Raw genomic sequence first — 26,359 nt, 5'->3', positions numbered from 1 at the left:
CTCTACCACTTGAGCCACAGCGCCACTTCTGTTTTTCTAGTGGTTTACTGGAGATAAGAGTCTTACAGACTTTCTTGCCTGGGCTGGATTTGAACTGTGATCCTCAGATCTCAGCCTCCTGAGTAGCTAGGATTATAGGCGTGAGCCACCAGCACCTGGCGCCTATACTTTTTATGGCTGAGGAAATTTAGATTTACGAAATTTGTTTTGCTTGTGGTTTTTTCCAAAAAGCAAACTGCTTAGCCAGATACTGGTGGCTTGTTGAGAGGGGGATAGAAGTTGGAGGCCAGCCCATGCCAAAAAACTTGCAAAATCTCTTATAACTGAGGGTAAGCATGGTAGCATATGCATATTATCCTAGTTATTACAGGAATCTTAAGGTAGGAGGATTGTAGCTCATGTCTACACTCAGGCAGGAAGCAAAACTCTATCAAAAAAATAACAAGCACAAAAGGGCTGGAGGTGTGGCTGTACTAATAGCAGAGTACCTGTTTAGTAAGCCCGAGGCCCTGAGTTAAAACCCTAGTATCCTTCACCTCCCGAATAAATGGTGTTCATAATTTTCTCTTGTTTTTAGAAATTTCTTAAGGGAAGTGTGATCTTTAGTTCATTTTTCACTATTGGACTTGGAGGTTTGTACAATTAAAATATATTTTGTTATATGTTGCAAGCAGGGTTCTGAACCATTGTTGGAAAGTTGGACAAGTAGAAAGTTGGACAAGTAGTACTTAGAAAGTGAAAAGCCTGTAGATCTAATTTTCTCTATGTAGGAAAAAAACTGGATAGAAGAGCAGTTTAAATATACAATGAAGAAACAGTTGCTTAGGTCCAGAGTATGTGGCCCAGGACATTTGTCCTATGTTCTCCAAAATTCATCATCGTTAAAGGAAAAAGGTAGGAGGTCTTGTGGATTAGAAAACAAAGAGACAACCAAATTGACATATATGAACTTCACCAAGTTTGATGGAAGAGAAAAGCTATTAAAGACATTTAACGGTTGAATAAATTTTAATTTCTGATATTAAGATGTCAGTTTTTTAAGGATGTAAATGGTATTGTGCTGTAAAGAAGGATGTCCTTATTTTTTAAAACTGAATGATGAAGTATTAGGGGTAAAGTGTTTTAAAGTTAGTCAGGAAATAGTGTAGAGAGAACAGATGTAGTAAATCCTTAACAGTTATTGAATCTAGATAGACAATACAATATATTGAATCTAGGTAGAAATATATGTTTGAAAATTTTTTTCTTGTGTATGTTTGAAAGTTTTTTCCTAATGTATTAAGGAAAAACAAATTCTGTAATCTAAGTTTTCGTGGAAGAAGTAATGCTTGTATAAAATAATACTTAGTTGAACTACATTTTTTGAGGCAAGTGTAGAAATAAGGCATAGTATCTGTCTTATATGCATACTTGGTTGTTTATGTTGTATTTTTGACATGATGCACTTGCACTTTTGAAATATTTTCTCTGCTTTTGAGAGATGAGTGTATTGGCTTACAGTGAATACATTGGATTTTAAGTCCCATTTGTTTATAAATGAACTTGGAAAAAAGTTTATCTTGAAGGAGTTAAATTATATTGTGGTCACCTGTCATCCCAGCAATTGAGAGAGTAAGACAGAAAGATCAAGAAACTTGGAAACTAGACTACCTGGTGAGGCTTTCTTTAAAAAAAAAATAAAAAAAGTGTTGTGGTTTTATTTGCATAGTAGAAAGAACCAGGACTCCATTTAAGTTATGTTGGCTCATCTACCAAAAGAAAAGTTTAAAGAGGAAGTAAAGAGGAAGTTTCACTTGTAAGAAAATCATTTAAATTTTTGAAAGCAGGAGTATATTCAGTAAACTGTTCCAAAACTTTTTGGCAGTATTTGGTTAGAATTCAAAACTTTAAAACATGATCTTTTTCTTTTAGTGTTACTTTTATATGAATTTGTTTTGTAACTCATGTTCTGTGAAACTAAAAACATTTTACATTGTTTTCTAAGGTGACTTTTCTATGAACTACTTTGTATGTAGACAGTCATATATTTGTTAAACTGTGTAGTTGTACAGTAGAATGGGCTAGTCATTACTAAAAATTTGAGTTTTCATAAACTTTTTCAGCTTTGATAACTGAACACTTCTCATTCGGGAAAATGTTCTATTATAGATGAGCTAACATTTGAATTAAGGCAAACTATTTAAGGGTTCTGTTAAATTATTCAAGTCTATTAAGGTTAGCAGGAAATGTATACAAGTATGAAGAAGTTTCTTCAGTTTACTGCATAGTTATAGGTTTAGTATGAGTAATAGACTGCTGGATGTGGGTGTGTTCTCTATAATTAGTTTGGCATATTGTAGTCATATGTCTTTTTTTTTTTTTTTTCCTTCCTCCTATCTGTTCTCTCCTTGCTTTGCAGAGTATTTGATTTCTGACACTGGAGGACAACAGCTCTCAATAAGTGATGCCTTCATCAAAGGTAATTTTGTGAATGGCTGTGTATGTATGGGATTGTCTCTTTTGTTCTTGAGTGTATACTTAGGTCCTAATGCATTGATTCCAACAGAGGAAGGGCTGAAAGTATGTTTGTTTTAATGTCACATGAAAGTAATTTTGAAGATGTTTAATGACTTGTGATAACGTTGAAAGATAATATAAACTTGGACTTGGTTTGAGAGAAGAATATTTCTGATTTGAAAAGTAATTGTAAAAGTTTTTTAAAAGAATTTGAATTTTATGGTATAAAATAGCTTATACTTTCTTTACCATGACTGTAATAGTAAGTACTGATAGGTACATATCATCAAGGATTGGCAAGTTTGTCAAAAAGCTCACAGGAAGATATTCAGCTACTTGAGGGCGCAACTTATATTTGTATAGTTAGACAGAGAAGTAGCAGAGGGATAAAGAAATAACTCTGCTATTCAACTTCTTTGGGACAAAGGGGTATAGAAGAATATAGGCTTTTAAAAAATCCCTTCTTATTTTGTTTATTATGGAGTAAAGATATTCTAGTTAATACACAGCTGCCACAGTTTAGTCCTCAAATAAAGGGATAAGAGGGTCCTTTTTGGCTTTCGGTTAAGGATAAAAGAGAGAAGGTAGCGCACGGTAAACTGGGGAGGCCAGTTGCAGCTGATCTCATAACTTGGCAGTCTTTCTAGTTTACTTCCAAATATCTGGTTCAACTGGAAGTTTACAGACTGGCTGTTTATGTAATTGGAATGTACTAGTCATAAATGTCATACTCAGACGCACTTGCTTTTAATATGGTTGTTTGCTGAATTAGTGGAAATTTTGTTTCTTGATTGGTTTGCTTTAAAAGGATAATGGTAAGCATTTTGCAGACATTTCCCACCTCTTTTCAGTTATTTACTCTTCCTATTCAGTAATAATAGCGTTCAATAATAATGTGACTGAAAAATAGTTTAGTGAGCATTGTAATTGTTTAATGAACATCATTTTTGCAAAGCATTTGTTTATTGTTTTATCTTGATCTATTTTTACTCAACTGAAAAATGTAAAGATTTTACAAAATTTGATATAAATTGCTTGTGTGTGTATGTGTGTGTGTGGGTATTAAATCCATAGCTTTGTACATAATTATGTAATTGCTCTATCATTGAGCTATACCTCAAGCTGCTGTATTTTAAATGTGAGTATGTATGTACATATGTATTTATGTATTATATATTTTTATGCATTTAGGTATTACATTTTTATGTAACTTATATAATTTATGTATTATGTGTTATTGCCATTTTATAGCAATAAATAATAAGTTTTTAAATTCTAAGCATATGAGTAGATGACATAGAAGAATATGATAATGAAGTAATGACTTCTTATCCTATACTTAGAATCCTTATTTAATCGTCGAGTAGAAGAAAAATCCAAAGAACTGCCTTTCACACCTTTGGGCTGGCATCATAACAACCTGGAGCTTCTAAGAGAGGAAAATGGGGAAAAACAAGCAATGGAGAGATTGCTGTAAGATAATGAGCTTTTAGTTTATTTATTTACTTAGGTGCTAGTACTAGGGGTTGAATTTAGGGCCTGACATTGTCCCTGAGGTTTTTTTTTGTTTTTTTTTTTTTTTTGCTCAAGGCTAAAACTCTACCACTTGAGCCACAGCTCTACTTTTGGCTTTATGGTGGTTAATTGAAGATAAGAGTTCATGAAGGGCTGGGAAGGTGGCTCAGTGGTAGAGTGCTTGCCTTGCATGCTTGAGTCCCTGGGTTCGATTCCTCAGCACCACATAAGCAAAAAAGAAAAAAGCCGGAAGAGTTCATGGATTTCTAGCCCTGACCAATTTGAATCACAATCTTCAGATTACAGGTGTGAGCTACTGCTGCTTGGCTGGCAATGAACTTTTTCATTTTAATTTTTATATCTTTAGTATTTTATGCTTATACACAATTCTTTCTTTTTATAAAGTCAAAAGTACTGTACCTACTAAGGAGATATATTTCTTATAAAAAGGGCCTAAACGACTTGTTTCCATTTAAATTTACATGTCAAAATTTCACTTGAGTAAATTAAAGGGAATATCTGATAGTCATGGATCTCATTTATGTGTAAAACTAAGATAAAAATGTATTGAAAGAATAAAATTGATCTATAGCCATTGAAATGCTTGTTTTCTTTGCAGATTGCTTGTTTCATTTGTAGAATTACTATATTAACTATGCAACTTTCTTGTAATGTTTTTGTAGTTCAGCCAATCATAACCACATGATGGCACTACTCCAGCAGTTGCTCCATAATGAGTCATTGTCATCATCTTGGAGGGACATCATTGTGTCACTCGTCTGCCAGGTTGTGCAAACAGTTCGACCTGATGTTAAGCACCAGGACGATGATATGGATATACGTCAGTTTGTTCACATCAAAAAGGTAAGTTCTGTTATATTTTTCTAATGCTAGGAGCTGATGATAATTGGTAATTTGTCCTTTATATTAATCTTGAGTCCTTGTCTTGAGTTTAGCTAGGTGATCAGTAGAGGGTTTTGCTGTCTACTTAGCAAAGTACATGTAGGGATTAGTGGGGGGGCCACTCATAGGAAGTGAGAGTTGGACTGAAGGCATAAGTTGGGTAGAGATTACTGAGAATCCAAATAAATATAGTTTCTTCCTTTGTTACTTCCTCTTTTTGACACATCTGTTATGAGAAAGCCTGTTCTTACAGTTCACTGTCACTATTCTGTGGAAAAGTGATGGGTAATTGCTTTAATTATATGGTAGTAGAGTATTGCATGCATTTTTTTTTTTTTTTGCCTAAGATATTTAACTTAAATAATTGCAGATTCAATTGCTGTAGGAACCAATTTTGTTAGTATTTTAGAGTATGATAAATCACATTAGAGAATATGTGAGGAGCCTATTTTTTCTGCCAAGGGCCATTTGGAAACTTCACTCATGGGTCATACAAAATTACTAACTTAGAAATTAGCTTGCTATATTTGACCAGGTGTTTGATTAACTCACTCCTAATGTGATGGCTAGAACTGCTTGTTTTTGGTGAGGTGTGTGATGTTTGCTAACACTGATGTTTATGTTGCTATGAAAAAAGCTCCTATATTTACTGAATTGTAAGTCCCACCTGCTATGGACTTGGCAGTGACAGACCAAATATTTTCAAAGGCTCATAGGTCCCCATTAGCTGGACATTCCTCAGCCCTCCATTTAGTGAGAAAGGTGTAAAAAAAACAGGCAGTCACGCTGGGTTGCCATTAATGATGGGTTGAAAGGAAGAACTATGTTCTGGAACATTTTGTCCTTAATCTTTTAAAATGTTAAGATATAATAATATCCATCTATGATTTAAGACTCTATCACTGAATTTTATTATTTTCTTGATTGCTCCATTAGATCCCAGGTGGAAAGAAATTTGATTCTGTGGTTGTCAGTGGCTTTGTTTGTACCAAGAACATCGCACATAAAAAGGTAATATGATTCAGATCAACAGTGAAATTCTTCAAAATATGACTGGGTGAGCAGCTAATACATTGGGATTTTTTTGTGTGTGTGTGCCGGTATTGTGGCTTGAACTCAGGGCCTTGGCACAACCTTTAGCTTTTTTGTTCAAGGCTAGCATTCTGTCACTTGTGTCATATTCTGTCACTTGCACATTTTTTGTGGTTAATTGGAGAAAAATGTCACAGACTTTCTTGCCCTGGCTGGCTTTGATCCACAGGATTCTCAGATCTCAGACTCCTGAGTAGCTAGGATTACACTTAGGAGCCACTGGTACCTGGCAACTTTTTAATCATGGTAGTAAAAAGTAGAATGGACATAATAGGGCAACTAGTAGGAGGTTTGTGGAGGGTCTCCAGAGCTGTGGACAAATAGATTGAAATTTTGGTAACGGGAATTCACCAGATGATATCATTTCAAAGAGATAGGGTTTCTGTAATAGATAGGAATCTTTCAAAAAGCTTAGTATTGGAAAACTGGACTTTCTTGTAGGGTGAACTATAGAGCTATCTATCACTGTTATCCTTCTCTTCTGCTGTATCTCTGCTCTCTGTCTTGAGGCTTCTTCCTAGCATTAGAACAAAATGGGGTTAGGTTACATTGGATATTAAAAAATTTTCTAATCTTAAGAGCTCTGTTTTCCACTACAGGTCTTTTTTTTTTTTTTCTGTGCATTTCTTTTTTTTTTCCCCCCTCACTGTTTTTTTTTTTTATTGTGAAAATACCATACAGAGGGGTTACAATTACATGGGAAAGATAATGAGTACATTTCTTATCAAGCATTGTTGCCTCCTCCTTTGTTTCCCCTTCCCATCTCTTCCCATCCCACCCCCACCCATCCAATCCTTCCCCCCCACCCCACCAAAGTTGTAAAGTTCATTTTTTGACATAACGACTTGTATATCTCATTGTTGCAATAGATCTACCTGTATCCCTATTTAAACGATTTGTTTTTTCTCTTCCCCTCCACAAATAATATCAACATCAAATACAGTGAAAGCATGGGTTATACCGTGGGGGAGGGACATACAAATCAACAAAGAAATAATCTTATAAATAAATATGTTAGAAACAATCCCAGGAAAGAAAAAAACATTTGAATACTTACCTTTCACTATAGATCTTTACTGGAGATTGAACTCAGAATTCTCACTTGAGCCACACCCCCAGCTCTGTTTATATTTGTTTTTGAGATAGGGTCTTGTTAACTTGGTTCTAGATGACTTCCTACCTCCAGGTCCCAATTAGCTTAGATTATAAGTATGAGCCACTTTGCCTGACTCCTCTAAGCATCTTAAACTATGTTATGAAGGCTTCTGATTCTTAAAGTGCAGTTTATACCAAGATCATTTGTGAACCCAATAAATGTGTGGATCCCTAAACTCATCTAGAAATTATCATTCCGTAGATATAGAAGAATAAGAGTATGGAAAAGATAAAGAGAGAAAGAGTGGTACAGCATTTAATGTGGACAGGCATTTCACATATTTCCAATGTCATTTGTCGGTTCTCATATTTTCAGAAGCCATTGATCCACATCCATGTTTGTAGACCTTGGTATGCTTCAGAATCACTAGAAGGAATTTTAAGAAACCTAGATATACTCTGTCCTCATCTCTGGAGACACTGATTTTGGTATAGCAAAAGCTGAGGCAAATTCTAGCCTGAGCAATTAGATGACTGGACTGTAGTCCCATAGTCTGTTTCATTCTTGTAAGTGTAAACTAACACAGTTAGTTGTCCTTTGGTTTCCATGGGTGATTGGTCCTAAGGTCCCTTGGGGATCTGAGGATGCTCAAGCACTTTATATAAAATGGTATGGCATTCAAATATGAACACTTTCCTATATAGTTTAAATTGTCTATAGATTAGCTATTCTACAAGTTAAATGGCATGCAAATAGTTTTTATGATGATTTGGGAATGATGATAGGAAGAAATTATCTGATCATATTTTGTAAGAGCCAGTATTCTTCTGTCCGATATTTTCTGTCTGCAGTAGATTGAATCCCTAGATTGAGTTCACAGATAGGGAAATTGTGATATAGAGGGCTAACTGTAAGGGAAATTGTGATATAGAGGGCTAACTGTAAGGCATTTAGCCTTCAGAAAAATTTTAATGATCATAAATAAAAGTATGTTTTATTATAAAACAATATTTTATTGCATTGATCCAAAATCATTTGGCATCTTCATATATAGTATTACTAAAACAATATTGTCTTTTACAAGTAGTATTTAAATCCAAATTAAGTTATGGTTATTGAATTAAGAGGTATATATGTTACATTCTCCCACGAGTTGAAGAAAATCATAGGTGGGTGTGGAAGAAACATATACATGAATTACTGTTTTTTCCCACTAATCATATTTAGCGATAGTCTTTAATTTGCTGTTGTCAAGAGTCCTAAATATAGATTCCTATTTAGTCTCTGTTCTCAGAACTGTTTGCCAGTTCATAGTCTGTGAGTTTGGTCAGTTTGAAACTTTGATTATAGGATTCAAGCTATTCTGTCTTTAGCTTTATTTGTATGGTTGGAGGGTATTCTATTCTTTAGAAATGCTTTAAGGTTTTCTTTTTTAACTTCATGTTACCCAATTTAGCTTGCTTGATTAACGATTCTATTACTGGTTCTATTCTAAACTGGTTCTATTAAAAATATGCTTAGAGGAGGCATTTTTAAATTTTTTACCCCATTTAATTTTTTTTTTTTTGTCTGAGACTGAGACTTGAACTCAGTATATGACACTTCCATTCATTGGCAAGTATCCTACCAGCTGAGTCATGCCTCCAATCCCCTTCTTTTGAATTTTAGAAAAATTGAAATTGTGAAATAGATTGCCTATAAGATTTTACCCCAACCCATGTCATAACATCTCTTCTTACAATAATAGAAATAACTTTAAAAAATGGTTATGTGTATAGAGGTTAAGCTAGTAATAAGAAAGCGTCAGTTTTTGAAGCATTTTGTACTAATCTGAAAAGCAAATTTATTTACTTTGAAAACTGAAAAGAGGCTAGCCCAAAAGAACCTAAAGGGAGTGTAATTACACTAATATAGTGAAGTTAGTCAAGTACTTTTTTTTCTTGTGCTACTGGAGCTTGAACTTAGGGATTGTACTTTTGCTCAGCTTTTCACTCATGATTGATACTCTGCCCCTTCAGTCATACCTCCGGTTCCAGTTTTTGATGGTTAATTAGAGATAAGAGTCTCTTGGATTTGTTTGTTTGGGCTAGCTTCAAACCTCTGTCTTCAGATCCCAACCTCATCCCACCTGATGAGCTACTGGTGCCTGGTTGTGAAGTACTTTAAATTAGGAATTATGAACAGTACAAATTTAAAGTTATGATTGAAAGTCGTCTATGAAGTATAAACCTTTAATAGCTTTAGCAAACTGCTTTTTTTTTTGGTAGATGAATTCTTGTATTAAGAATCCCCAGATTCTTCTGTTGAAGTGTTCCATTGAGTATCTCTACAGAGAAGAAACTAAATTTACTTGCATTGGTCCTATTGTGCTTCAGGTAAGAACTTATTAATGAAAGTAATAATTTGGGAGAATGTTTGTCTACTATGATGTTTGCCATCCCTTAGTATTTAAAAAGGAAACTTGTTACACACCATGATTTATTTTAAAGTGCACTTTTATGTATTTCACTTTAGAATTAGTCTACCAAAATCTCTGTCATACATTAAGGTTACAAAGTGTGTAAAGGAACACATAACTGGCAATATATAGAAGGAAAAAGTAAAACTGTAAATTCTGGTTTGTTTCTCTTTCTTGTTTGGGCCATTGATTCACTGGCCAAATTTCTTCAACTTTTCAGATCCCAAGTAGAATCTCTAGTTTTAATACGGTATGACTATATTCACTTCTGGAACATCAGTAAACTTGCATGTAGTTGACAGGTAGAGGAATAATACCAGATAGAAATTGCATTGGTTTCTTTGTAGTTTTTTTTTTTTTTTTTTCCTAAGCAAGGATTTTTGGAATAGCTGGAGTAAGATTGTAGCTCTCATCTGGAAAAGAAAACATCCTTGGATCATCTCCAATGCAAATCTTTCCATTGGTGTTTTAAAAAGTTTGAAGTGTGTGTCTTCTTGCTGGACTTGCTCCCCAGGGAGGCATACTCCCCAGCCTAGAATTTCATCTCTGCTATACTGTTGCATTTGTTTTTGTGCACTTTAATTTCCCACAGGACAGTTTCTATCCATGCTGAACTGTGTGCCAGTGTTGTCCAAATTCTTTGATAACTCACCTAATTATTTTGTTAGTGCCATTGATGTGAATTTGGTTGGTTTTTAAGTGTTCTGACTCAAGCCCTATCTCCCATAGGTCATTTGAAACAGGAAGTTTTCAGAAATGTAAATACTGTATTGTAGGGAAACATACCCAGTTCCAGAAATAGGAAACTGGGAAAACTTTTGAAAATTTATAAGTACTCAAATTGTTTGAAGGAACAATCACTTTTGTACTGAATTCATAGATATGAATAAGTAAAACTGAGTTGTGGTATTATTTAATGAGGTCGGTTACCTGGAAGCTTCTTGTATAATTTGACTATGTTGATCAGCAAAAATAAAGGGTTTTGATTAGATTTATATCAGTTTTTTCTTGCTCTGATTTGCTATTTTTAATAGAGAACTTATGAGGAATAAGGAGAAACATACTTATTCTTGTATAGGGAACTTAAGATATTTTAATGCTGAGTCTTTTGTTTCTGGTGCTGGGGATTGAACCCAAGGCTTGACACTTGCCCCTCATGAGTTCTACCACCATCCCAGCCCATGTGCAGGGTTAGATAACAATTGGGTTGATAGTTTGATGCATCCTGGTTGTGGAGAAATTAAAATATGTAAAATTAATGTGTATAATAAAATATGTATGTCTTGGATTTGGTGAAATAGGCTAGTTGTAATCTACAGATATTATTTATGAAAGTTATACTTCAGCACTGGGTGCTAGTGGTTCACACCTGTAATCCTAGTTACTTTGGAGACTGAGATCTGAGGATTGAGATTCATAGCCAGACTGGAAAAGAAAAATCTGTGAGACCCTTATCTCTAGTTAGCCACCAAAAAGCTAGAGGTGGAGCTGTGGCCTAAGTGGTAGAGCACTAGCCTGGAGCCCAGTGACAGTACCCAGTCCCTGAGTTCAAGCACACACACACACATATACACACACACAATTATACCTTAATTTATGTATTATGACTCCATTCTTGCAACAGGTTAATAAACTTAAGTCTTTTTATGTTAAAGAGGAATGTTTTGGTTTGGGACAAATATGTATTGAAACATGATTTCAGGGCTTAGTGTTGCCCATGTGTAATTCAAGCTACCAGGGATGTGGAGATGGGAGAATTATAGTTCAAGGCTGGCCCTGGGGAAAGTGTGAGACTGTCTTAGATAATAATAAACTAAAGCAGAAAGAGTTGGTGGGTGTGGCTCATGGAAGAGTACTTGTCTATCAGGTTGTGACTGACTTTATTATGTCTTCACAAGGCTGATTACATTAGATCTCTTGGTCTGCTCTGATCCACTGTGCTCATTGGCCTACCTCCTAACACTTAACTGGCTAGACTCAGAATAGACATCCTTATAAACACATTGATTCATATATAGCCATAGTTGAATGGAGTTGAAACAGAGGACAGTTATTGCCAGTCTGGTACCCAAGGCAGAAAATTTTTGTTTCAGACATGGTCTTGTTGTATAAATCAGGCTAGTCTTAAACTTGAGATCTTTGGGCCTCAAGTGCTAGGATTATAGGCATTTGCCATCATGTCTGGCTTAGAAATTTAATTATACTTAATTGGAGCTGCAGAAATAAAAAAATTAAGTATTATTAAGTTATAATTTAGTGAACAGTGTAGGAACTTCCTTTTCAGGAAAAAAAATCCCTCCATATTGCCAATAAAGGCAGAATTGGAAAATGTAAAATTTGTTTGGAGATAGGGTCACACTGTGTAGCCCAGGCTGGCCTAAAACTTATGACTAAGTTAGGAGCCTGTCAGTGCCCCAGCTATACTCTAGGAGTGCACCATCATGCCCACTGGAAATAGTTTCTATCAGTAAAACAAAGAAAGGGTAGAAGAAGTGTACTTCATAGAAAGTACATTACTTTTTGTAATGTTTTTGTACTTTTTATAATATAATGTTTTGTGCAGTGAATAAACCCATACATTCTCTTTTAAAAATTGTTATTGGAAAGGTGATGTACAGAGAGGTTATAGTTGCATAAAGCAGGTAATTAGTAATTTCTTTTTTTGGGGGGGGGGGGGGGAGTCATGGTGCCTGAACTCTGGGCCTGGGCGCTGTCCCTCAGCTCTTCAGCTCAAGGCTTATGCTCTACCACTTAAACCATAGTGCCACTGCCGGCTTTTTCTGCTTATATGATGCTGAGGAATTGAACCCGGGGCCTCATGGATGCAAGGCAAGCACTCTACCACTGAGCCACCTTCCCAGCCCAGTACATTTCTTTTTGAACAGTGTTACTTCTTTTGTTTCCTCCCAGTTTTTCTCTCCTGACCACTCCCCTTACCAGTTGTATAGCTCATTTTCAACATAGTGTCTAGTGAGTATCACTGCTGCATTTTTTTAGCCCTTTGTCCCATCATTCCTGTGTTCTCCCTTACCCTCCCAAAGACAGATAAACTTACATATAAGACAAAAGGTACAGAAAACAAAAACTGGCAAAGGAGGAAAAGAAGACCAAAAAGCAAAACACCAAAAAACCTCTTGGTGAGGGACTGGGAAGGTGGCTCAGTGGTAGAGTGCTTGCCTTGCATGTATGAAGCCCTAGGTTCAATTCCTCAGCACCACCTAAACAGAAAAAGCCAGAAGTGGTGCTGTGGCTCAAGTGGTAGAGTGCTAGCCTTGAGCTGAAGAGCTGAGGGACAGCACCCAGGCCTAGAGTTCAGGTCCCACAACCGACAAAAAACAAAAAGACAAAAAAACAAACAAAAACCTCTTGGTGACTGTGAACATTAATATAGTCTTGCTTAGAAAACACTTTGGGGGCTGGGAAGGTGGCTCAGTGGTAGAGTGCTTGCCTTGCATACATGAGGCCCTGGGTTTAATGCCTCAGTACCATAAAAAAAGCTGGAAGTGGCACTGGGGCTCAGTGGTAGGGCACTAGCCTTGAGCTGAAGACCTGAGGGACAGCACCCAGCCCAGAGTTCAGCCCCCACCACCAAAAAAACCCCAAAACCAACAAAAAACACTGGGTACACAGAATAGAAGTTACAAATAGGCTCACTTTTTATTGTCTCCTTTGTGGAGCCCAGAAGTTAAGGAAATGAAAGTTAAGGAATGGTGTCATCCTCATTGTGTTATATTATTTAGTCTTTGGTTTGAAATGAACTCTTTGTGATGAAATTATGAAGCATTGTATTCTATCTTTAGCTATAGCTATCCTGGGTAAAACAATATGATCTATTGGGAGATTGGAATTAGAAAGTAGCTGAAGTACATTTTCTGGAGAGTTATTTTTCCTGATAGCCAGAAAAAGATATATCCTAGTTGGTTTCAGAATTAAGAAGGCATTAAAAACGCTTAGAAATTGTTTTCATTGTGAAGGTTATAAAGTTAGGTTTTGTTGCTCTTCTGGTTTAAAAGAAAATAAAGAAATCTCAGAGGTTGGCATTGTATTATAGGTTATTATGAATTAAAAATATAAGAAGTCTTTTTAGTATAATAAGTATTTAGAATGATGATTGAAATTCTTGGTGTATTTGAATTTATTTGGTTATAGACTTATTTATGGATGAAAAAAATTAGATGTGATATTAATCTTCAAACTATCTTGTTATTTTCTTTTTTGTTGTTGTTTTGAGACTGAGACACGATCTAGGTTCCTGATGGTTTATTCATTTACTGGCATTCTACCATCTGAGCCATGCTTCTAGCCCCGCCCCAGTCATAGTATTTTAATATGTCCAGATCCTGAATCATACTAGATATAATATTTCTGATTTGTCTAACTCAGGAAAGAGAATTTTTGAAGAATTATGTTCAACGAATCGTTGATGTTCGACCTACATTGGTTCTAGTTGAGAAAACAGTGTCTCGAATCGCCCAGGATATGTTATTGGAACATGGCATTACTCTGGTCATTAATGTAAAGTCAGTAAGTGTTCTTATTTTTCTATTTTTATATTACTTTTTAAAAATTACAGCGTTTAAATTTGTATTCACATATGGTAGATATGCAAGAATATTTCTTTGCTGCATCATATTCATTGAAAATGAGACAGAAAGCATGGTAGCTATTTCATCATTAAGATTTGAGAATCTCACATGGGAAGGAAGTGTGGTTATTTTTTATTTTTATTTTTATTTTTTTGGGTCTGGTCGTGAGGCCTGAACTCTGGGCCTGGGTGCTGTCCCTCAGCTCTTCAGCTCAAGGCTAGTGCTCTACCACTTGAGCCACAGCACTATTTCCGGCTTTTTTCTTTTTGCTTATGTGGTGCTGAGGAATTGAACCCAGGGCCTCAGGCATGCAAGGCAAGTGCTCTACCACTGAGCTACCTTCCCAGCCCCAAGTGTGGTTATTTTTGTTACACTTATTATAGGTATCTGTAATGCCAACCGTGGTGTGGAATTACTTAATGAGTATGTATTTGTTGGTTCTTACTTGTGTTGGGGAATGATATGAGCAGAAATGTTCTTTTCCTTGAAAAGCTTTCCTGCAGAATGCAGGAAAATTCTCAGGCTACAGTTTGTTTCTTTGTCAGTCTGGAGCGAAAAGTTTTTGTTAAAATTATTAAAATTTTGGAAGTTTATTGGGAGGGTTTTTAATTTTCCTGTTACTTTTTCAAGTTCATGTGGTTTTTAATCATATCCAATTTTGTAATGTAATGTTTTTCGATTGTAGCAAGTTTTAGAACGAATCAGCCGGATGACACAAGGTGATTTAGTGATGTCCATGGACCAGCTACTCACGAAACCACAACTGGGTACTTGTCACAAATTTTATATGCAGATATTTCAGCTGCCTAATGGTGAGTCATCCTTAGCAAAAATTCATTTGATAATGGGGATCTGAAGAAATAAATTACTTTCTAATACACATTGCAGTACTACAGTACTTAGGAAATATCTATTAGCCACGGTGAAGAGAGGATAAGTATCTGTGGTCTTATTCCCACAAGGGCTTTTTCTTATGTAGATGTTAATATTGTGAATTAATTCTGACTGTACTTCGGGGTTGTCATCTAAGCCTCTTAATTTTTTGTTTGTTTCTTTGTAGAACAAACCAAAACGCTGATGTTTTTTGAGGGCTGTCCCCAGCACCTGGGCTGTACAGTTAAGCTCAGAGGAGGTTCTGATTATGAGTTGGCTCGAGTTAAAGAGATCCTAATATTTATGATATGTGTAGCTTATCATTCTCAACTCGAAATCTCCTTCCTCATGGATGAATTTGCTATGCCTCCTACATTAATGCAGAGCCCTTCATTCCATTCTCTTATTGAGGGACAAGGGGATGAGGAGGCCACACAGGAGCAGTGTAGTGGAAGCTCCCTCCCCCGGGATCCTGACTGCTTTCCTGACTCTGTGTCCTCTGATGATAGCAATTTTCTGGAATCAAGGATTACCTTTGAGAAGAGTGAGCAAGAAAATAAAAGTGTTCCACAGGCTGTTAATTCTTTGAAGCACCAAGAATATGCCACAGCTACTTGCCCAGCAGGAATCCCCTGTGCTCTCTTTCAATCAGTACCTGAATCATTATTGCCCCTCCACGTGGACCAACAGGACACTGTAGTCAGTGAACAACCAGAGACTTTGCGTCCAACAGATGATCAACAGGATCCCAAAAGCCAGATGAGAGCCTTTCGAGACCCTCTACAGGATGACACTGGATTGTATGTTACTGAGCAAGTCACCTCCTGTGAAGATAACCGGAAGACTTATTCTTTGGCCTTTAAACAGGAATTAAAAGATGTGATCCTCTGTATCTCCCCTGTTATAACATTCCGGGAACCTTTTCTTTTAACTGAAAAGGGGATGAGGTGCTCTACTCGAGACTATTTTCCAGAGCAGATTTATTGGTCTCCTCTTCTCAATAAAGAGGTCAAAGAAATGGAGAGCAGGAGGAAGAAACAGCTGCTTAGGGATCTCTCTGGACTTCAGGGTATGAATGGAAGTGTCCAGGCCAAGTCTATTCAAGTCTTGCCCTCTCATGAGCTACTGAGCACCAGGATAGCTGAGCATCTGGGTGATAGCCAGAGTTTGGGTAGAATGCTGGCTGATTATAGAGCCAGAGGAGGAAGAATTCAGTCAAAACATTCAGACCCTTTTGCTCACTCAAAGGATGCATCAGGTACTGCAAGTTGCAAATCAGGAAACAAAACTGAGGGTGATGAAGAGAGAGGGTTCATTCCAGGTGATGCATTGTGGTCAACAAAGGTAAGCCAGGCAACTTTTGGGTGCTCTTATAAATTTAGAATGTTTTGGAAAAACTGCTATGGCAGGGTTGAAATATATTAGTATGATAAAGTGCATGCCAGTTTATTAAACATTGTCTTCTCCTGTGCTCTCTGTCCTATTCCTACTTTTATCTCTAGCCCTATCCCAATCTTATTCTAGCTCTTAGCTCCTTCCCTACCTTAAGCTATCCTATTCTACCCTACCTTACCTTACCCTACCCGACTCTGGCCTACACTACCCTACCTTGCCCACCCATGAATCTCCTAGCTTCTAATGTAAAGTAGGATCATGAAGTAAGTGGGCTTTGGGATTCTTATAATAAACAAAGAACCCTGATGTAAGGGGAAGTGTGCTTATAAATTCTGTCAGCATGGCTTAGATGTGCTGATGCATCCTTGATTTTTTTTCCCCCTCTTGAGACAGCATCTTGTTTCAAAACCTAGGCTGGTCTGGAACTTGGGATCCTCTTGCCTCAACTTCCCAAGTGCTGGGATTACAGTTGTGCACCACCATACCTGTTTGGTTCTTTTGTTGGTAGCAATGGGAGCCATAGAAGCTTGTAGGAAATAGATATGTTTTGAAAAAAATGTTAAATTCATTTATTTTTTTAACATGACACACTTTACATTATTTAACCAGTAGCCTTTTTTTTTATAGAAAGGTAATTCTTAGGTAAATAAAAGGTATGAGTAATTTAAAAAGATTTGTTTATGGACACATTGATAATGACAGTAATAAAGCTAACAAAATCTTTAGGTGAGGTGAAGTAATCCTTTAATAAGACAAAAAGACATGCAGTTTCACTGGTAGTCATGGAGGTAATCAATAGGGGCACTGCTAATTTTTTTACTTGTTAACTTGTTCTTGTAAGATAATTTAATGAGATTTTTATAAAAATAATGAGTATTTAAGAAAGCAATCTTTTTAGGCTTTTTTGTGTGTATTTTTATTTTATTTATTTTTGCTGTGCTGGGGGTTGAACCCAGGGCCTTAAGTATGCTAGGCAAGCATTCTTTCACTGAGCTACAATCCCAGCCTGTCCTTTTGTATTTTTAACTTTAAGCTAAGGTTTTGAGATCATCCTTCCCAAGAGACCCAATGTCCTGTCTGTCTGTCTGTTTTTCTCTTCTTTCTTTCTTTCTTTCTTTCTTTCTTTCTTTCTTTCTTTCTTTCTTTCTTTCTTTCTTTCTTTCTTTCTTTCTCTTTCTTTCTCTCTTTCTCTCTTTCTCTATTTCTCTCTTTTTCTCTCTTTCTCTTCCTTCCTTCCTTCTTTCCTTCCTTTCTTTTTTTCTTTCCTTCCTTTCTTTTTTTTTTTTTTTTTTGGTGCTGGTACTGGGGTTTGAACTTAAGGCCTCACTTGATTGGCTTTTATACTCAAGATTGGCAGCTCCACTTCTAGTTTCTTATAGTTTTAAATCTTCACCAGAATGCCTGTAGTTACGATAGGAAGCTTTATTACTACAGAGAAACGTATTTCATGTTAGAAGCATGTATGGTATGGGAGTGCGTATTCAATTCCAGTTGCTTATATGTTCCTTCTTCAGGTGGATTGTCTGAATCCTGCTAACCACCAGAGGCTGTGTGTGCTCTTCAGCAGCTCATCTGCCCAATCCAGCAATGCTCCCAGTGCCTGTGTCAGTCCTTGGTAGGATCCTTTTTTCCCTACATCATTGCACTTAGGAACAAAATTCCAATGGCTTCTAAAAAAAAGAAAAAAAAGGAATCAAAAGGACTTACAAATTGTGAAGTAAATATAAAGGTTGTCTTTGGTTAGAAGTGAATGAGAGTATGTTAGGTACAAGTAAAAAATAATGAGATATAGAAGAGAAGTTCTACTTATAAAAGTGAGACAATTGACAGAAGTTAGGTTTTGAAAAACAAAAACAAAAATTGTATTTAGTTCATTATTTCTACAACTTACAACCAGTTTATGTTGATAACATGCAGGTTTTCCTTCAGGCATCATTTTTCAAAGATAGTCATTTTTTTTTTTTTTTTTGGGTCGGGTCATGGGGCCTGAACTCTGGGCCTGGGCGCTGTCCCTCAGCTCTTCAGCTCAAGGCTAGCGCTCTACCACTTGAGCCACAGCGCCACTTCTGGCTTTTTTCTTTTTGCTTATATGGTGCTGAGGAATCGAACCCAGGGCCTCTGGCATGCAAGGCATGCGCTCTACCACTGAGCCACCTTCCCAGCCCAAAGATAGTCATTTTTGCTTCACTATTTTTGTGTTAGGGATTGAACTTGAGACTTAGCGCATGTTAGCCATGCACTCTGCTACTGAGCTGTATTATGCCCCCCTCAACCTTAATAGGTTTTACTTTAAGACTTAGTTTCAGGTAAATTAATAGAAACAATATATTTTATAAAGTTACAATATTTCAAACAATAGCCAAAAAATTTCATGTAGTCTTATATAGCTTTGTATTTCATAGTTTACCTTCAGTTGAAAAAGTAATATGGAGGGGTTTAGGATGTAGCTCAGTTGTTTGTACTTAGTAAGTCTGAAGCTGTGGGTGTAATCATTAGCACCACACACACAAGCAAGCACTGTAGAAGCTCACAGTACTTTTGTTGTACTATTGCCAAGAGAAAATACTTACAGCGGTAAGATCAACAATTCTTCTAGAAGAGTAAAGCTCCAACAGGTATACTTCAGACTTGGGAATGTGGAAATTTATAAGAATTTTCTCCTCAGGACAATACTTGCATAAGATGTGACTTTCAATATGGCCAAACTCTCTTATTTGTGGGCATTTATAAATTAGACATAAAGTTAAGAATTGGCTTTTTCGTTAGAATAAGAACTGTTGTTCTCCATGCTTAATAAAGGTAGGGATTAGGTAGCAGGAGACAGAGCCCTCTTTTATGTTGACAGGGATTCAAGTTTTGTAAAGAAAACTTTTGTCTCTTCCTAATACATGTAAGGTTTACTCAATCAGTCTTATGGTTTATGCATCTTCATTACTTTTATAAGATTCTAATGGACCAGGAGAGATACATATAATAGGGCTAGTCTAAACTTGTTGGATAGGATGCAGTGAAACCTATTCTATTGCAGCAATAAACACTACCTGATTTAACACTTCATTGTTAAATCAATACTACCTGCTTTAATACTTCATTTAATAATCAGAATATGTAGACTCTTGAAGTGTTTACTTTGTCATAATTCTTTCTACAACTGATGTCTTATTTTAGGATTGTAACAATGGAATTTTATGGAAAGAATGATCTTACATTAGGAATATTTTTAGAACGATATTGTTTCAGGTAAGAGCTAAATTCCACCTTATGCTTTATTTGCCCATGTTTGTTGTGTTTGTGTGCTGGTAATAGAGCTTGAACTCAGGGCCTCTCTCTTGCTCAGCTTTTTTACTCATGACTAAAGCTTTATCACTTGAGCCATGCCTTCAGTTCCATCCATTACACTTTTTTGTGTGCTGGTCCTAGGGCTTGAACTCAGGCTCTGGGCAGTGTCCTTTAGCTTCTATTGCTCAAGGCTACCCCTATAGTATTTGAGCCACAGCTCCACCTCTTGTTTTTTTTTTTTTTTTTTGGTGACTAATTGGAGGTAAGAGAATAATTGGAGGTAAGAGTCTCATAGACTTTCCTGACTGAGCTGACTTTGAACCTTGGTCCTTAGATCTCAGCCTCTCAGTAGCTAGGATTACAGACATGAGCTACTATTACCCATTTTTGAAGTCCAGAATTTTAAGCAGAATCGTAGAAGAGTGAGTATAAAGTACTTTGTGTGCCTCACTTTCAAATCAGATCATAGAAATTCATACAGAATCTATTTCATGTTCAGACCGGGATATCTTGTAACAGTAAGTTCCTATATAATTGCCTATCTAATTACTCTAGTATACCTAAGACTTCTTCAGGATGTCTGTTTTTACAGTGATTCAAATGCAAAATAAGGAAAGTACTGGACCTCAGTTTAAGTTTTAGCACTGTTACACACTCTTAGAAAAATATAGCTTGAGATGTTGAGGTGTCATGTAAGAATAAGGACATCAACTCAAAAAGAACAGAGATGCTGAGATACCTTGACAATGGTTCTGCGTTTCTCTGTTTGTCACAGGCCTTCTTATCAGTGCCCTAGCATGTTCTGTGATACCCCTATGGTGCATCACATTCGGCGTTTTGTCCATGGCCAAGGCTGCGTGCAGATAATCCTAAAGGAGTTGGATTCCCCAGTACCTGGATACCAGCATACAATTCTCACATATTCTTGGTGCAGAATCTGTAAACAGGTAAATATACTCTGTTACTGTAATTTTCATATGACATACTTTTATTTGTATAGTTCTGTTTTGGGGGTAGGGAGTAAGTGGTCTATACCACTTTGCAATTTATTGTTATTGGGCCCTTTAAAAAGTTTTCCTGTACTATATGTTCAATCTAATATGTGCCTTTTGAAGATTATATTTTAGGAATATATCAGTCATTAAATGAAAATACTGAGGCCTTGTTCAGAAAATACATTGAGATTGTATCTTGATAATTCTGAATTATATTTATTCATTGAGCAGACATTTAGAACCACCTATGTGCCAGGTATTGTGCTTGGCCCTAGGGATGAAAAGAGAATAATAAATAACTTCTGATTTCTAGGGCAGCAGACACTTATAAAGTAAGAAAAGTTACAACATAGATGACCAAATAAAAATACTTAATGGTAGATTTCTTTAAGCCACAGTAATGGAAGAAAATGGGCAAAGACAAAGGAATTTAATACAGATGGCCAACAAATATGCAGATGAATTGTACTAACTAGGAATCAAAGTAAAAATGAAACCCAGTATCAGTTAGGAAAATGTCTTCCTCTTTTTTCTTCTTTTTCTTTTTTTAAAGATACCATATTTCAGCCAGGTGACTATGGCTCATGCCTATAATTCTAACTATTAGGAGGCTGAGATTGGAGGCTCATGGTCCAGAGCTAGCCAGGGCAGGAAAGTCCATGAAATTCTCATCTCCAATTAATCACCAGAAAGCCTGAAATGAACTGTGGCTCAAGTGGTAGAGTGTTAGCCTTGAGGAAAAAAGCTCAGAGATAGTGCCTAGGCTCTGAGTTCAAGCCCCAGGTACACACACACACACACACACACACACACACACACACACACACACACACACACACACACACACACACACACACACACACACACACACACACACACACACACACACACACACACACACACACACACACACACACACACACACACACACACACACACACACACACACACACACACACACACGGCTCTGAGTTCAAGCCCCAGGTACACACACACAATTTGTATTTCATGAAGCCAACCAGAACAAATAGTTTATGAGACCCTATTTCAACCAGTTCTTGGATTCATGAGAGGGGTGTGATCAAAGTTCTAGGTCCCACTGAACAAAATACTTCTCAAGACCCCATCTCAACAAGAAAAGCTGGATATGGTGGCATGAACCTATCATCCCAGCCACTGCAGGAAGTGTAAATAGGAGAATCATGGACCAGGCAAAAAACAAGACCCTATCTCTAACCAAGCAAAAAGGGTCATGGCTCATTTGGTAGAGTGCTTGCCTGGAAAACACAGATCCCTGAGTTCAAACCCCAGTGATGACAGGAAAAGAAAATAAGTTATATTTCAAAGATTTGTAATTAATTCCTAGGATTAGTAAGAAAGTAGGGAAAATGCTGTTCTCATGTATTGTTGTTGTTTGTGTCAGTACAGTTTTTGAGAAGTGAATATGGTAAAAGTATCCAAGACCATTAACCCAATGCCTTTTGATGAAATGATTTCTACCTTTATTAATTCTAAGGAAATAATTTTGGCTATTTCTAAGTACTTGTAGGCAAGGATGTTCATGGAGGATAGTTCAAACAGAAAATCTTGTCTCTGGCACATCAGATGTGTGCTCCCTATAGGAGAGGATAATCTGAGGCCATTTAAAAAATTGTAAAAAGAATATTCACATAGGAAAACATGATACATTGCTAAGTAGATAAAGAACTTATGAAGTTAATTACAAAAAAGTGTTTTTAAACAAATACACTGGCCTTTATCTATGTATTTACACATGGAAAGAGTGCAAACATGTAGTCATTGCTCTCTTTCTTCAATGACCTTTAAAGGGTTTGTTTTTTTTCCCCTGGTTTTCTTCAGCCAGAATATTTTGTTTATATTAGAAAATGCACTTAAGAAGATACTTTCTTATAGTATATCAATCATTTTTTCCTGAACTCCAGGTGACACCAGTTTTTGCTCTATCCAATGAATCCTGGTCTATGTCATTTGCAAAGTACCTGGAACTTAGGTTTTATGGGCACCAGTATACACGGAGAGCCAATGCTGAGCCCTGTGGTCACTCTATCCACCATGATTATCACCAGTATTTCTCTTATAACCAAATGGTGGCATCATTCAGGTAAGAAGTCAAAGGGTTGTTATATATTATACATTCTTTGAAGGCTTTTTAACAGTTCCTTATTACTAGATTGAATCTGTGAGTGAATCTGTGTCATTCCCTATTTTCACCCTCGCAAATATGCAGGGCCAGATCAGACTCTGCTAATAGCTTTAGTACTAATTACTCCTTCCCTAAGAAACAAGAAAGGATCATTATCCTTACTTACAAACTTTATAGATGTCATACATGAGGATAATGATACTGTATTTCATTTACTTATCAAGCTAGTAGGAGATAGATTCATGATTTGAACCATGGTCAATTTTCTACTCCTGGTCTTTTAATGATTGTTTTGACATCTGAAAGTGTCACAGTTTTGGATAAGGTACTAATTAGCATAAAGGTAATAAGTTACTCTGGTAAAGATAGAATTCTCTGTTCAAAGGGTAGCCACTATTATGGTGCTAAATAATTTGTGAATGTCTCTGCCTTGAGAACAGATTGAGACTCTGACACTTCATCACTCCCAGCCCTGCCACTGTCTTTCACTATGATGATTGTAGTAGTCTCAGGTTGTCTTACCCCTACTGTAGCTGATGCTCATTGCAACAATCAGATGATCTTGTTAAAGGAAATTAGGCTTAGTTTACTCCTCCAAAGGATATATGTTTTGCCCTGAGTGAAAACCAAAATCCTTTTACTGGTGTGTAAGCTCCTGTATGCTCTGGCTGCCCAAGGCCTCTCTGTTCTTAGCTCTTACTATGGTTCCCTTGTTCATTCTGGTGTAGCCTCCCTGGCTTTCTGGCTGGGCCTCAGCTATGTCATAGGTTCTGCCTGTGAGCCTTGGGCCTGATCTTTCTTTCATGAGGTACATTTCCCCCAGATATTTGCCTGCTGTGTACCTACTTCCTGTGAGTGTTGGTTCAGATTTTACCTGCTCTAACAACCTTCTTATGCTCTTCTTTCTTTCTTTATTCTTCCATAGCACTCTTACATGTCTTAAATATTGTATATTTTATTACCAAACTTTGTCACTTCTGAATTATGTGAGCTGGAATTTTTGGAAGTTTCTGGCCATAATACACCCTCAGGAAACATTTGTTAATTAGAGCTTATTACTTTTTTTACATAAGAACTTTAACCAATAAAACTTCGTTGGATCAGATCATTTACTAGTTTATACCTCATGTGAAAAGGACATGAAGACTCATGATCTGGGGAGGTAGTGAACACTTATGACTAAGCTAATTATAAAGAGGCCTCTCTTTCCTCATACATAGAGAAGGTTTATAGTAAAGTCATTTTTGTTTTCCCAACAGGTAAGAATAGCCTCAAAAGGGTAAATGATGGTATCACAGTATAGCTATAAAGCAACGAGAAAAGTTTTCCACAATTGGGGATTTTTTTTTGTTTTTTTTTTGTTTTTAACTTGTCCTGGCCCTTGAACTCTGGGGTTGGGTGCTGTCCCTGAGCTCCTTTTTTGCAAGGGTAGCACTCTACCACTTGAGCCACAGCATCACTTCCGGCTTTTTCTGTGATTAATTGGAGATAAGAGTCTCACAAACTTTGCTGGCTTCACACTGTGATCCTCAGATCTCAGCCTCCTAAGTAACTAGTATTATAAGCGTGAGTCATCAGCACCTGGCTTGGGGGAGATTTTTATAATGATTAATAGTTATCTTCTATATCTTTGTTTTAAAATGTCATTTTATAGACGGTTTATTTTCTCTAATGCTGCATTAGGATCTAATCGACCATCTGAATATGATTCAAGGTATTGAAATATTTATTATTTTTCTGTTATTTGTATTTTCAACTCACAGTTATTCTCCCATTCGGCTTCTGGAAGTATGTGTTCCACTCCCCAAAATATTCATTAAACGTCAGGCTCCATTAAAAGTGTCCCTTCTTCAGGATCTCAAGGACTTCTTTCAGAAGTAAGTTTCAGTTTCTTCAACCATCCAGTTTTGTTTAATAATGTCTACAATTTATAGCGTTTTTTTTTGTGAGAGGTTTCTTTTTTTTTATTGTGAAAATACTGTACAGAGGGGTTACAATTACATGAGCAAGATAATGAGTACATTTCTTATCAAGCATTGTAGCCTCCTCCTTTGTTTCCCCTTCCCATCCCTTCCCAGCCTCCCCCCGGCCCCCCACCTACTCCTCCCCTCCCCCCCACCAAAGTTGTAAAGTTTGTTTTCGACATAACGAGTTGTACATCTCATTGTTGGAATGGGTCTACCTGCTGTTTTAAATGATCAAGTTTAACATTCTTTGAAAACGTAAATAGCTTTATTTTTCTAATGGTATATTATATGCTGGCTGTGAAAAGAGAAAAAATGTAAATAATACAGAAATGTATTGAAAAATAAATTCTCAGTCATACAAATAAATTATAATCTTGAAGTATATCCTTTTAGGTCTTTTTTTTCTCAACAAAATTATATGTGATTTTTTAAAAATTAGAACTTTCAGTTTATATTTGTATATAACATTTTTCCCTTATTTATGTGAGACATAAAATTTTTTTTGCCTCCTTTAAAGTTAATAATGTTCTTTCCTTTCATTTAAAGAGTTGCACAGGTATATCTAGCTGTTGATGAAAGACTTGCATCTTTGAAAACTGATACATTTAGCAAAACAAGAGAGGAAAAAATGGAAGATATCTTTGCACAAAAAGAGGTAACTCATTGCTTTGATTAAAAAACCCAACTGATTTAATTTATTAGAATGTCTTTAACTGTGTGTCTGTATAGGACCTCTGTGTGCCAAATTTGTATCTGTTACCTTCTAGATGGAAGAAGGTGAGTTCAAGAACTGGATTGAGAAGATGCAAGCAAGGCTTATGTCTTCCTCTGTAGATACCCCTCAGCAACTGCAATCCATCTTTGAGTCACTCATTGCCAAGAAACAAAGCCTCTGTGAAGTGTTACAAGCTTGGAATAACAGGTACTACTTTACAATCTTTTGTCAACATCTGACATGATATTTTAAAATTTAAAGTTTTGATTATAGTTACATTTATTCTCGAGTTTTTTTTGGGGGGGGGGAGTTCTTATCCCCTTTTTCTTCATTCTTTAAAAGCCAATCTGTTAGGGCTGGGAAGGTGGCTCAGTGGTAGAGCGCTTGCCTTGCATGCATGAGGCCCTGGGTTCAATTCCTCAGCACCATATAAGCAAAAAGAAAAAACCGAGAAGTGGCGCTGTGGCTCAAGTGGTAGAGCGCTAGCCTTGAGCTGAAGAGCTGAGGGACAGCACCCAGACCCAGAGTTCAGGTCCCACGTCCGGACTCCCCCGCCCCCCCCCCCCCCAAAAAAAAGCCAATCTGTTAATCATACATTTATGTGTTTTTGTTGTTGTTAGTCATGGGGCTTGAACTCTGGGCCTGGGTGCTGTCTCTCAGGTCTTTAGCTCAAGGATAGCATTCTACCACTTGAGCCATAGTACCACTTCCAGTTTTCTGGTGATTTTGGAGATAAGAGTTTCATGGACTTTCTTGCTTGGGCTGGCTTTGAACTGCAATCCTCAGATCTCAGTCTCCTGAGTAGCTAGGATTACAGGTGTGAGC

At 36.7% G+C, this 26,359-nt stretch overlaps 1 protein-coding gene across 10 annotated transcripts in view; it reads left to right on the top strand.

Annotated features, from left to right (window-relative positions):
* The window catches only part of Pikfyve (phosphoinositide kinase, FYVE-type zinc finger containing), an 83,443-nt gene that overhangs the window by 31,797 nt on the left and 25,287 nt on the right, over positions 1 to 26,359 (top strand). For all 10 annotated transcript variants that reach the window (XM_070018363.1, XM_070018382.1, XM_070018390.1 and 7 more), the window contains 15 exons: positions 2,399 to 2,458; positions 3,840 to 3,969; positions 4,695 to 4,875; positions 5,851 to 5,925; positions 9,370 to 9,477; positions 13,944 to 14,084; positions 14,832 to 14,958; positions 15,207 to 16,363; positions 17,929 to 18,029; positions 19,583 to 19,654; positions 20,469 to 20,640; positions 22,632 to 22,810; positions 24,616 to 24,729; positions 25,366 to 25,474; positions 25,587 to 25,741. In XM_070018363.1, the coding sequence (XP_069874464.1) occupies positions 2,399 to 2,458; positions 3,840 to 3,969; positions 4,695 to 4,875; positions 5,851 to 5,925; positions 9,370 to 9,477; positions 13,944 to 14,084; positions 14,832 to 14,958; positions 15,207 to 16,363; positions 17,929 to 18,029; positions 19,583 to 19,654; positions 20,469 to 20,640; positions 22,632 to 22,810; positions 24,616 to 24,729; positions 25,366 to 25,474; positions 25,587 to 25,741 (2,881 nt within the window). The remainder of the gene's footprint in view (positions 1 to 2,398; positions 2,459 to 3,839; positions 3,970 to 4,694; positions 4,876 to 5,850; positions 5,926 to 9,369; positions 9,478 to 13,943; positions 14,085 to 14,831; positions 14,959 to 15,206; positions 16,364 to 17,928; positions 18,030 to 19,582; positions 19,655 to 20,468; positions 20,641 to 22,631; positions 22,811 to 24,615; positions 24,730 to 25,365; positions 25,475 to 25,586; positions 25,742 to 26,359) is intronic.

The sequence above is a fragment of the Dipodomys merriami genome, unplaced genomic scaffold (genome assembly GCF_024711535.1).
Source record: "Dipodomys merriami isolate MVZ:Mamm:240054 unplaced genomic scaffold, mDipMer1.0.p SCAF_1, whole genome shotgun sequence".
NCBI lineage: Eukaryota > Metazoa > Chordata > Mammalia > Rodentia > Heteromyidae > Dipodomys > Dipodomys merriami.
Note: the sequence above shows the minus strand (reverse complement) of the source record. Positions and strands in the feature narration are given on the sequence as shown.